The 12,798-nt window shown below is 49.4% G+C and overlaps 1 protein-coding gene across 2 annotated transcripts in view; it reads right to left on the bottom strand.

Moving 5' to 3' along the window:
• Window positions 1-9,275: 9,275 nt before the first annotated feature.
• NOVA2 (NOVA alternative splicing regulator 2) overlaps window positions 9,276-12,798 on the bottom strand; it is a 70,404-nt gene continuing 66,881 nt past the window's right edge. For both annotated transcript variants that reach the window (XM_083455503.1, XM_083455504.1), the window contains exon 4: window positions 9,276-10,376. In XM_083455503.1, the coding sequence (XP_083311629.1) occupies window positions 9,360-10,376 (1,017 nt within the window). In that variant the 3' untranslated portion in view covers window positions 9,276-9,359. The remainder of the gene's footprint in view (window positions 10,377-12,798) is intronic.

Below are 12,798 nucleotides of genomic sequence, written 5' to 3'. Positions count from 1 at the left end.
GAGATACCGGGAAGGGTTGAGCTACGGCCGTTTTTGGGTGTTTACTCTGAGAAGGATTTCCAAGTGCAGCCCCCCGGTAGCAATATAGCCCCCTGGCTGTAACACCTAACCCCAGTAGAAGAATACCTGCTCCCCAATTTGTGGCTCCCTTTTCCTTTTCAATCCTCTGTCACTTTTATGCATAAACATGTCTCTGAATGTTTGAAAACACAAAATTAATGGTCTCCCTTCCCCCCCCCCTCTTCCCTCCCCCCCGCCCCCCCGCCAACATGTTTAAACAGAAACAAGAGTATTTACAATGAAGCGATGGTGAGGAAACGTTTTTGTTCACAGTTAAAAGGGAAAAAGTGACATCAAATCATCCCATTCAGTAGTTTAAATCATAAGAATTTGACAGTCTCTTGCACTTTTCCTTTCTTTCCTAATATTTATATATTTATATTATATACTTTTTAAAAAATTTATTTTATTTTTATTTTTTTTTTAATTTTTTTTCTCTGTAACATGGAAGATGAGGAAAAAATCCAAAAAACACAGGTTTGATGAACACAGAAGGAGGGAGGTTAAAAAGTTCAAAATGATGGAAGGGTGAAGCTCAGAAGTTCAGAAGACGGGTTGAAACAAGGTGACTGTCCCCGGCAGCGAGAGAATTCGAGATGGAATATCCCCAAATTCGGATGAAGCAAAAGTTGACCTTTTTTTTTTAAAAGAAAAAAAGAAACAAACTTTTGAAAGGTGAGAGGCTGTGTCCCCCGAAAAAACAACACGCTAGAAATGTTCTTGATGCTGAGAAGGATGAAGGTGGATTTGAAAAAAAGCAGTCCGGAGGTAGCCAACCAATGTATAAATAGTCCCACGCTGCTTTAGATAAGTGTTTTTTTAAAATAATAATATATATATACTTATATATATATTTATATATAGAACTTTGTGGTGTGCGAACTCGTCAAAATGCTGGATGAAAAGGATGCTCCGGATAATGAGTGTGTCTTGACACAACGTAAAAAAGGCTTTTGAGGAAGGTGGGGGAGCGTAAAGGGGGGGGGAATGAAGGCTTGGCACCCAAAATTGGGATGTACAGACAAGCGGAGGAGAGGAGTTTCGCCTGGAAAAAGCCTTTTCCCTCACGTTCCTTTCCTCCCCCCCCTTCTTTGCCCCCTTCTCATCCCATCACCAAACCCCCTTCATGGAACGCAATTGCCTGGAAACTGAAGAAAAGAAAACAGCAACAGTGATATGGTAAATGCAAGGGGAACAGTTAAGTGGAGAGCAGATGATAACAGGACGGTTCTCGCTCCCCCCCTCCACTGCTCCTGGGTTTCCAGCATAGGGTGTGTGCATATGTTAATGCTGAAATATGCACATGAACGTTGGCCCTTCGAGACTGAGTATTTTTCGTAAGAGAGGAAACTCTCCCCTCTTTTTTTATTATTATTTCTGCCCCAACTTCCAAAGCTGTCTCTTGCTTCTTTGATTCGGAAGCATGGAGCACTGCCTGCACCTGTTTGGCTTGAGACAGCTGCTGCGAGTGGTTCGCAGGGCAATCCTCAGCAGTGACAGCGGAGTTTCTCTTTAGACTGGGGTGGGAGGGCAGCCGTAAAGTCCAGCCATGCCACGCCTCCCCCCCCCCCAATGGTTGACCTTTTCAGGAACGCTTCCATTATTGAATCCATAAAAGTCTGGTTCATATTTGGCACATAGAAAGCTTGCAAACCTCAGCTGCCGACACGGCAGGCCTTCCCACAAGCACCAGTGTGGGTGTGTGGAGAGGATTAGGAGTCGAGGGACCGAAACACCCAGGAATCAGTGCTTTTGAAACTTAATAAAATTAGGAGGGAAGAAGGGGAAATCAGGAAGTACTGGTAAATCCTGGTAGTGGAATCTGGTGAAGAGCGAGGAGGCATAAAACCCAACCATTCAGAGATACGCATTGAGACTGATCCCTCCACCTGTTTCCTGGCCATCAAAGTCATGGCTATGGCCAAAATAGGTACACCGGGAGAACTGGATCTCAAGCAGGTCAGACTTAAGGGGATTTGGGACGGGAAGGGGAACAGAATCACACCCCAGCACGGAAAACAGCAAGAGAGACACCGGCTACAGTCAAGATGAACATCCAGCCACGACAGGGACCTCTAATTCACTCCCCAGGTTCGTCCCACCGAAATCCACAAGACCTAATTCTGAAGAAATAGGTTGAGCAGGAAGTAATTCCACTGGGAAACCATGGAAAGGACTTTGGCAGGACAAAGCTAGAACCCCACAAATTTCAACTAGTAGATTGTTCCCACTGGGTGTCCAAAGAGAGAGAGAGAGATGTTCTCCAACCTGAAACAATGACCCGGTTTGCTGGAGGAAGGAGGATCTCAACCATTCGCTCGAGCTCAGAAAATGCTGGGTGTGAATCTACAGTAGAAGATGGGTTTTTCAAGGTCTCCTCCCACCAACACCCTGCCTCCTCTCATTTTTTTACACCCTTACCGCAAAACCACAATATCTACAAGGTGGTAGGAGTTTCGGCTAAAGCAGAGTTAAGGAACCCTTCCCTGCTCTTAAATCAGTAAGGTGTTTCACCAGATTTCACCAAATCAAACCAAACCACTGTTTCACTGAGCAGACCCCACCCCCCAAAAGAGCCAGAAGACAGACTGGGCTCCCCACAAATGAAGTTGCAAAGTACTTAGGAATCCCACCTACTATAGATTAGCATCAGAAGGACTATAGAGGTTCCCAACAGCTGCAGAAAAGACCTCAAAGGTCTCTCTTGAAAAGAAACATTTATTTATTTTTTTGTTCTGTTTTTAAAGCCACTATGGATCCCGATTTCAGATCCATCGACAAGTTCTACACTTTGCTTTAAAAAAAAAAGTTTTAAAATATCAAAACGCACACCCCTCCCACCCCTCCCAACAATTCTCCCTTTAAGAAAAAAATTAAATAGCTGCATGTTCGGTATAAATAAAAGTTTGGCACTTCAAAAATGTGAGGGAAAGTGCATCTTTTTAAAACAGGATATGTCAGTATTATTCTTGATGGTTCATTGTTCCACCAAAAAGAGATTCTGGTATGATACAGTAATCCACCCATCCCTCAGACTCGTACCCTCCAGATGTTTTCAACCACAACTAAAACATCTGGGGGCACCAGGTTGAGGACGGCTGCAGTTAACCATTCCCAAGTTGCAGGGGCCAGAAATGGTTCCCTGTTGCTCCCCCCCACCCCTTCCCAGTAGCGTAGCGTGGGTTGTCAGCACCCGGGGCAAGGCAAGTAATTTGCGCCCCCTCTGCCCTAGGGGCAGAGAGCTGCGAGTGCGAGCACGCCCCCCCCCCAGATGTTGCGGCCGGTGCGGCCGGCCCCCCCTGCACCCCCAACGCTACGCCACTGCCCCTTCCAGAGTCTCAAATAAAAGAAGACGAAAACTCATTTTGTGGGTTTGAAAGGGAAGAGTGAAGGGGGTGGGGAGGAGCGAAGAATTTTCTGGGGATGTTCTCCTGCACAAGCTCCTGTGGTATGGACAGGAGATGTGCACAGTGGCCCTGCCCTTGCACAGCTCAGCTCCTATTCGGTTCAGGGGATCCTGAACTGTGGGTGCTTTCGCAGGAAGGGTTTTCGCAGGAAGGGGACGCAGGATAGAATCAGGTCCAGGAAAGCTTTGCAGAAAGAGCTACTTGGCTGAAGGAGGGGTCTCAGCACCAAAAGGATTTGGCCATTCTCAGCAGGGAGCTCTGTGTGCAAGTTCTGTTGGCCAAAGTGAGTCCCCAAGTTAAGGACACCGTGAGCCCATGGAGATGCTCAGAAGACCCCAAAAAATAAAATGGAAAGGGCTTCACGGACTTTTCGGCATGTGAGCCAGTTGCCAGAAGATACCGTATTTTTTGCTGTATAAGACTCACTTTTTACCTCCTAAAAAGTAAGGGGAAATGTGTGTGCGTCTTATGGAGCGAATGCAGGCTGCGCAGCTATCCCAGAAGCCAGAACAGCAAGAGGGATCGCTGCTTTCACTGCACAGTGATCCCTCTTGCTGTTCTGGCTTCTGAGATTCAGAATAATTTTTTTCTTGTTTTCCCCCTCCAAAAACTAGGTGCATCTAATGGTCTGGTGCGTCTTATAGAGCGAAAAATACGGTGCATGCTCTCTCTCATGCAAAAGGGTGGTGTTTAGGTGGAAGCAGAAAAGAGAATTTTGAGCCGACAGCCAGATTTGTTCTCCATCCTTTTTTGCAATCAAAGCCAGTGCCTGGTGCATATAGAAACCTCCTGGCCATCCTTATCTTGTGCTAGGATTTCTCTGTGCTGGAATCCAAACGGTTCGGCTCAGTGGATCTCCTAGCAGAGTGCAGGCCTTGATTCCTCAGACAGAGGCCTGAGGGCCAACAGACACGGGGTTGATCCCAGTCAAAATGTCAATGAGAATCATAACAATCTGCAGCAGGCAATTCTGCAATCCAGATTACCGTAGACCGGACTGCATTCCGCAACTTCAGAGAGCAGAGACGGGACTGTATTCTGCGTCTCCAGAGGTGCAACAAAAATTCTGCAACACGCTCGGCAATGTGGGCGTCACAAGCCAAGATGGGCGTTTGCTGTCCTTGCCAGGAGATTCTCGAGTTATTTTAATTCTGTAGAAAGATGGGAATAATTCCCTAGGGCCCTAGGTGCCCAAGCACCCACAGAATTCCTGGGCACCCACAAATTTCAGTGCCAGGGCCATGCACACTGCGTGGCACCCGTGACCCCGGGCAGCCACGATCGTGGGGCCATACTGGCACTCCTGGACGGGAATAAAATGCTGGTTGCAGCTCCTTAATCTCAGTTTCCGTTTAGGAAAAGGAAAGGAAAAAGGGGAAGGGGCTTTTTGATCTACATGGCTTCAAAAATACAATTGAAAGCATCTGAGCAGCAGAGAAGTTTGAGCAAGCTTCCCAGGGTGGGGTGGGGGTGCTTCAGTGCAAAACGTCCTGCTCTTCCCCATCGCTAGCAGAAGACGGAGGCATTCTGCAAAAAATGGGGAAGCATAAGAGAAAATATGCAAACTGGCCTCATGAGCATAATTCACCCAGGTTGCAGAATCCACATTTTCTCTGTCGCGGAATTGGGGTTTCCTTGGCACGGAATTTGGATAATGAAAGTGCTCATGAGATCCCGTAGTAGAAGGGAGGGGCGGGAGGGGAGGGGTAGAAACAGCAGGAAGGAGTAGAAATCACAACCTCAGAATACACTGTCAAAACATCTGCAGCATTGGGACGATAGGGGTGTTAGGGCAGGGGTGTCCCTTTTTGTCTTACACATCCATAGTATTAAAAAAGACGCAGACTAAGAGTTTGGCACAAAAACATTTCCTCGTCTTCCTCCCCGCCCCCGCCCCCACCCGACAAAAAAGTCTTGATATGCAACACACTTGCAAAACAGCAGCAATATTTTGTTCACCGTTTAAGAAGAATAAAACACCACCCGGGCGGCCCGGAATCTCAGCCAGTGTCAATAAAAGCATCAGGTCACTGGCCATGTCTTTCAAAATCTTTCTCGGATAATACGCTGGCTGCGGCAGCTTTCCCTCCCTCCATAAAATCAGTGCAAGATGCTATATATAGATATTGCTTCCTTATTTTTTATTTTATTTTTTTAAGTTTCACATTTTGAGTTTTTTTGTTTTTTGTGTTTTGTTTTTTTTGCTCCCTAGTGGTTTTAGAGCCTTAAGACCCTCCTTTCAATCTAAGAAGGAAAACAGAACTGAGACTTAATAAGCAACGAGTCCCCTGCCTCCCCGGATCAGGGCCCATCTCTCGGCCAGAGTCGGCCCCAGCACCGGCCTCGCCTGACCCTTGCGCAAAATCACCTAGGTGCCTAAGAGAAAGTGGGGGAAAGTGCAGAAGTCTCCCAACCGCTCCGACTCCCAACTTTACCCCGTGCTTCAGAAAGAACCAGGGAGGAAGTATCTGCCTTCTAGCAGGGGGCGGAATATTGCACAAGTCCACACCTCAAAGCTGCAGTCAGGAGGAGAGGTGCGCGTCTAGGCTGCAAGAGATAATATTTGTGCTAACGAAAGCTATGAGCGCATTGAGAAGCCGCCAGAAGGTTAGACGGCACCATCATTGCTCTCACTCGTCCCCATCCCCACCCCGAATCTTCGCAAATATGCCCCGGTTGGCTCCTGTCCCAATTGGAAACATCTCAGCCGTTCCAAACAGGATTCTTCTCCGCAAATTCAGCTGCACGGAAATCTCCTGCCGCCAACCTTACGACAAACAAGCCAACATTTGCAGAGATGCTCAACTTAGGTCACCCTCAAATAGTACCGCGCCACAGGCTAGCGTCAGCCACGACGGCTGAAAGATCGCTCGTGCCTTGCACGGCTGGGAAAGGAAGTCATGCGCCGTGCCACAGGTACGCCGCGTCACGGTGAGGTCCGGGTGACGAGGTAGACATCCACTTCACATTTTGAGAACTGGACGCAGGAAGTCATCCGGTTCTGGGACAGGGAAACAGCCACGCCGCCAGAGCAACCGGCAGCAGGGACCCTACCCACGTCAAACATAACTTCCAAGCAACCTTTTAATCGAAAACAGAAAGAAAGAAAGAAAGAAAGAAAGAAAGAAAGAAAGAAAGAAAGAAAGACAAAGACTGATGCAACCCAGTGTTTGACATTGCACCACATGTGCTTCAGGTTTTGTTCAGCCTTCTGGCAAACCCTGGGCTCTTCCTAAAGTTCCCACAAGGGAGTATGACACAGACACACACGCGACACCAAAGCTGGGGGTGAGGGATGTTCCTATTTAAAATGCTGGCACCTTCAAAAAGCAGATAGGGTCACAGCCTCTCCGGGAGTTAAAGAGGTTGCAGCGAGCCCTATATGTAAACATAGCAGGGAGATAACCCTGATTTATTTATTGCCCTTCTGAGGGCGAGTGAATGGGTGGGAAAGGTGATCGACAGCGTTGAGTGGCCGGCAAATATGGAGGGATACGAGGCCAGAGAAACACAGAGAAAGCCCTGCGATCGGGCTGTCAAACTGAAAGCCGCCACTCGGGTTGTGGGGGGATGAGGGCCCAGAAAGGGGGAGTCGCACTGCCGCTGCAGCCGACCGTACCCCAACATTTCTCGGGTTTCAAACCCGGCATCTGTCACCGTCCCAAGGGCGCCGGAAACAGGAACTGCCAGGGAACTGGGTTCCCTACTGGGCCAGTCACTGGGAATAAAGGCCCTTCTCGCCGCTGGTAATACTGCTTATAGTTAGGTCAGTGGGAGGGGCAGTGGGTCGAAGGGAAGCCGTGATTGGGCGGGGGGGGGGGTCCAAAGAGGCCTTCAACAGCCCCCTTGTCGACATATAGTTTATTTCAGAAGAAGAAGAAGAAGAAGAGTTTGGATTTGATATCCCACTTTATCACTACCTGAAGGAGTCTCAAAGCGGCTAACACTCTCTTTTCCCTTCCTTCCCCACAACAAACACTCTGTGAGGTGAGTGGGGCTGAGAGACTTCAGAGAAGTGTGACTGGCCCAAGGTCACCCAGCAGCTGCATGTGGAGGAGCGGGGAAGCGAACCAGGTTCCCCAGATTATGAGTCTATCGCTCTTAACCACTACACCACACTGGCTCTCCTCCAGTTCTACTCCTCCAGGTGCTGCTCAAGAGAGCTAATACTGACAATGGCAGATGTCTCCACGCATCTCAGGAGGCCCTCGGGCTTCCACTGGGTAGGCAGAGGGGAAAAAGGAGTTAGCCACCTTTGAGGGATGGGCCAATCACACCTGGATGGACAGCAGCACCCAGGGCTGAGTCAAAATGGCCCTTCTCTTCCTAGTACCGGCCCTGGGTTTTTATCAAACAGGGCAGTGAACTTGTTGAGAAAGATGGGGTGTGTTTTTGTTTGCAGCCGTTCGGAAAGAAAACAAGACTTTGGCTCCCAAAAACCGAAGGAAGCTCTGAGAAACCGACGGAAGCTCCCTTCTCCTTGCTCTCAGAATGCAAGAAAACAGAGGCCTTGCCTTGCCTATGTGGAGTATTGTAGCCTCACAGGAAGTGGCACTCCCCGATGCTGAGAAATCGAGATTCCTGAGAGGCGCCACAACAGGAAGTAGCCAAGCGCATCAAAGGAGGCCGCCGCCTCGCGACACCCAGGGAGAAAGTAGCTTGAACCACCTGTCACAGGGATGGGAGTGCGACTTCCGCATCCGCAGAAACGAGGCCCTGCTACTTTGACCCCTTTCTACATTTGTGCCACCCCTCTTACAACGCTGGCGCTCATCCATTCGCAGGAGGAGCAAGCTCACAAGCTCCGTCAAGACTCACGGCTCACCAAAAATTATTCTCAGTATAAACAGGGATAAACGCACCCTCACCTACAACTTTCTGAACAAATTTACCTTGCCTTTTTGTTTTGTTTTGTTTCTTCTGATTAGTAGGGCTGATAAACAGGGGGGGAAGGACGTAAACACTCCCCCTCCCCTCCGAAATGAAACTATGCATAGAAGAATTGTAAAACTAACAAATGGACAAAAACAAGAAAGCGGAAATCAAAGGGGGAAAAGCCTATCAACTCAACCAAGCCGTTTGCCCAACGCGGAGCCCATTCCAGCCCAACACCTCAACCTCACCTTAGCATGAGCCACGCTACCTACAGGTAGGAAAAACCCACGTTTAGCTTCACTACGAAATGCAGGCGTATTAGATAAAGAGCTGCATCAGTTTCAGAGTTCAAGGTCATGGGGCAGATGTCACTTCGTGAACCGTTGTGCCATGATATGAACCCCACCTCTGCTTCCCTCGATATATAGCTATATATTCTGAAAACCCCGTCTACAGAGCATCCACAGAGATTGATGCTCTGCGTGGGCCCGGAAGAGGGATACAAGGTGCCCGCTCCCCGTCAAGGAATTCGGAAGTTGATCTACACTCTGGGGAGTTGGGGGGCGAAAAACATTACGAGACAGATCTCTCCCCCACCCCACCCCCATCGGGATTCTTGGTTAAGAAACTCAGAAAGAAAGAGGGAAAGAAAGAGGAGTTTTTTGTTTTCTTAAAAAATGTTTTTTTTTCTATTAAAATCCATATCAACTCAAAAAGAAAAGAAAATGTCGCCATATATATATATACATATATATGTGTGTGTATATATGTATATATATCTGTATATATACACACACACACAAACAGGTTGCACCGTTGGCGAAATAAAGGTCCAGGAAAACGAATGCTGGGCTGCTCCCCAAGCAGAAGGGTGTGTGTGTGTGTGTGTGTGTGTGTGTGTGTAAGAGAGAGAGATGGACACTGGACTGGGGCTGGTGTTGGGTAGGTTACAATTTTAATGATTAAAGAATTGACTTGAATTCTACTCCTTCCCCCAGACTTCCCTCCGGCCTTCTCTTATCCCACTTTCTGCGGGTTGGTGGCTCGGACTCCTTGCTCATACGTTACTCGCTGGCTGATAAGATACTGCGCCGCTTGCGTAGCGGCCGGAGTGCCTGTGATGGTGACTTTACGGTTCCTAGTACCCGGGATAAACTCCCCCTTTTTGGAAATCTGGATGCGGGCGCCCGTCAGCTCCTGGTATTCCACCAACGTTTTGCCGCCTTTCCCCAAAATGGCGCCCACTAGGTTCTCCGGAACGGCAATCTCCACCATATCTTTGGCGCTTTCCACCAGCTTCTCTGTGGCCAAGAAGGAGCTGGCCACCAGCGGAGAGGCTGTCCCCAAGTAGCCATTGGCTGCCCCGGTGGCAGCGGCTAGGGAACCCAACGTGAAGGCCCCCACGGCGCCGGCTGGGGTGGTGGTACTGGTGGAGGCTTCGTTGGCGTAGGAAGCCAAGAGGTTGGCGGCGGCGGCGGCGGCTGGATTGGCGCCGGCGGCCACGGCGGCCAGCACTCCGGAGGCGGCGGCTGAGTTGAGGCCGAGCCCCAGGGAGCTGGTGTTGTATCCATAGCTCGCCAAGGTGTTGAGAGCCGTGCTGATGGCCAAAAGGTCACTGCCAGAGAAGCCCGGCAGGGCGGCCGGGAACGCTCCCACCCCGGCGAGGCTGGTGTGGCCCAGCAGGCCCGAAGCGGTGGCTGCGGCCGCAGCGGCGGGCAGCACGTCCGTGGAGTTGGCGTAAGGGGATCCGGTGGGGTTGGAGTTGGCCACGGGGCCAGCGATGTTGGCGTAGCTGATGTTGAGGCAGCTGCTGCTCTGCGGGTCCTCCTGGATCTTCTGCACGATGATGTCCACCGCCTTGTGGATCTGCTCGGGCTCGCCGCTGATGGTCACCACGCGCTCCTGGAGGTTGATGCCCTCAGGCTTCTGGCTCAGCTGCACCCAGGCTCCAGACTGCTCCATGATGGCCTTGACCGTGGCCCCGCCTTTGCCGATGATCAGCCCGGCTGTGCTGTTGGGAACAATCACCTTGGCCTGCATTGGGGGGAAACGAGAGAAGAAGAGGAGGAGTTTGAGGTTTCATTTATACGTACAGGTATATATTATGGGGACGCGGGTGGCGCTGTCGGTTAAACCACAGAGCCTAGGACTCAGAAGGTCGGCGGTTCGAATCCCCGCGACGGGGTGAGCTCCCGTTGCTCGGTCCCTGCTCCTGCCAACCTAGCAGTTCGAAAGCACACCAGTGCAAGTAGATAAATAGGTACCGCTTCGGTGCAAAGGTAAACGGCGTTTCCGTGCGCTGCTCTGGTTCGCCAGAAGCGGCTTAGTCATGCTAGCTACATGACCCGGAAGCTGTACACTGGATCCCTCAGCCAGTGAAGCGAGATGAGCGCCGCAACCCCAGAGTCGGCCACGACTGGACCTAATGGTCAGGGGTCCCTTTACCTTTACCTATATATATTATGGTTACCAGATGTCCCCATTTCCGGGGGACAGTCCCCGAATTTACAAATCTATCATCCGTCCCCGGAATGTCCCCGGATTTATATTTTAAGTGTTGCAGATTTATTAGTAGGGAATGAATGTTGTGTGATGGGTTCAACGGCACAAGACACATCATATGGGGACTTCCGGCAAGGCAACATGGCAACATTCACGAAATAAGATGAGGTATGTGCTCTTTTTCATTACTGTTTGTATCACAGTTTATAATTTTTGTAAAGTGATATGTCATGCAGGTCATCGTCTATACAATTTTATTTTCAGTTTATGAAACAATTCTATATTCTCCCACCACACTGACAAAGATCTACGAAACACTAGTCAATATCCGGAATCTCTGTTCAGTGTTGGACATTAATATTTGCTGAATACACAAAGCTTCACAGCTTATCTTTCCTCGTACAAAGTTTGGCACCTCGCTTCATTGAAAGACTTTCAGAGACTTTGAGTCTAAGATTTCATTTTGAACTTGTTATTGTTTGAAGGAATTCTATAGATTGTCTATTATATATGTATATGGTCATCGTGTTGCCTAAACATTGTTGACGAAGCTCCAGAAACCAGCCAGAGCCAACTGTGCTACCAGGCTGGCTCTGGGCTGCTGAGACTGCCGCTGCCGCCGCCACTGCCAAGGGGGAACCGGGGATGCCCGGTGCATCAACTGGGGGAACTGCTGGCACACACACACCCCAATCCAAATTGAGCTGGGAGTGAGAGCACCCGGCCACCCGGCCGACTGCCCAGCGGCACTCCAGGGCCAGGAAAACCCTGGAGACGATGCAGGGAGAAGGAGAAGAGAAGGAGAAGGCAGAGAGAGCAAGAGGAAGGAGAAAAAGAGGGGAGCCCCGACCTTGCTGTGCCGCCGCCGCTGAGGAGGAGAGGTTGGAGAGCACCAGGAGGGCAAGGACATGTGGCCGAACCCAGGCCTGACCCGAGCCTACTCCATGGCGGCTAGCGCATCAAGAGAACAGGCCAGGGCCCAGAGGAAGGCCGTGCGACAGAGGAGACCACAGCAGAGAAGGTAATACTTCTTAATTATTATTTTTAAATAACTTTTTTCTCTCTTTTAAAAAAAAAAAAAAAAGGCGTCCCCGGATTCTTTGAAAAAAATCTGGTAACCTTAATATTGGTAACTATTACTTCTAGATCAAGGGACGTAATAGTGCCACTCTATTCTGCTCTGGTCAGACCTCACCTGGAGTACTGTGTCCAGTTCTGGGCACCACAGTTCAAGAAGGACACTGACAAACTGGAACGTGTCCAGAGGAGGGCAACCCAAATGGTCAAAGGCCTGGAAACGATGCCTTATGAGGAACGGCTAAGGGAGCTGGGCATGTTTAGCCTGGAGAAGAGGAGGTTAAGGGGTGATATGATAGCCATGTTCAAATATATAAAAGGATGTCACATAGAGGAGGGAGAAAGGTTGTTTTCTGCTGCTCCAGAGAAGCGGACACGGAGCAATGGATCCAAACTACAAGAAAGAAGATTCCACCTAAACATGAGGAAGAACTTCCTGACAGTAAGAGCTGTTCGACAGTGGAATTTGCTGCCAAGGAGTGTGGTGGAGTCTCCTTCTTTGGAGGTCTTTAAGCAGAGGCTTGACAACCATATGTCAGGAGTGCTCTGATGGTGTTTCCTGCTTGGCAGGGGGTTGGACTCGATGGCCCTTGTGGTCTCTTCCAACTCTATGATTCTATGATTCTATTCTATGATTGTATGATTCTATGAATATATATTCCTGCTTTTCCACCTATAGGGCCTTCAAACTGCTTAGGTTCCACAGGCTGCAAGGCTACCTTAGCAGAATGGCAGAGGGACCACAGAGTTAAAACACGGAAGTAAGAGATGGAAAGAAGTAAAGAGGAATGGCAAACTAAGCCGCTGGATTACGCCGTAATGGCAAAAACTGACCGGAAAGCTCAGGAACCAAGAAGAGAAAAACTTCAAGAAAGAA

The sequence above is a fragment of the Podarcis tiliguerta genome, assembly GCF_965153285.1.
Source record: "Podarcis tiliguerta genome assembly, chromosome: 8".
NCBI lineage: Eukaryota > Metazoa > Chordata > Lepidosauria > Squamata > Lacertidae > Podarcis > Podarcis tiliguerta.
Note: the sequence above shows the minus strand (reverse complement) of the source record. Positions and strands in the feature narration are given on the sequence as shown.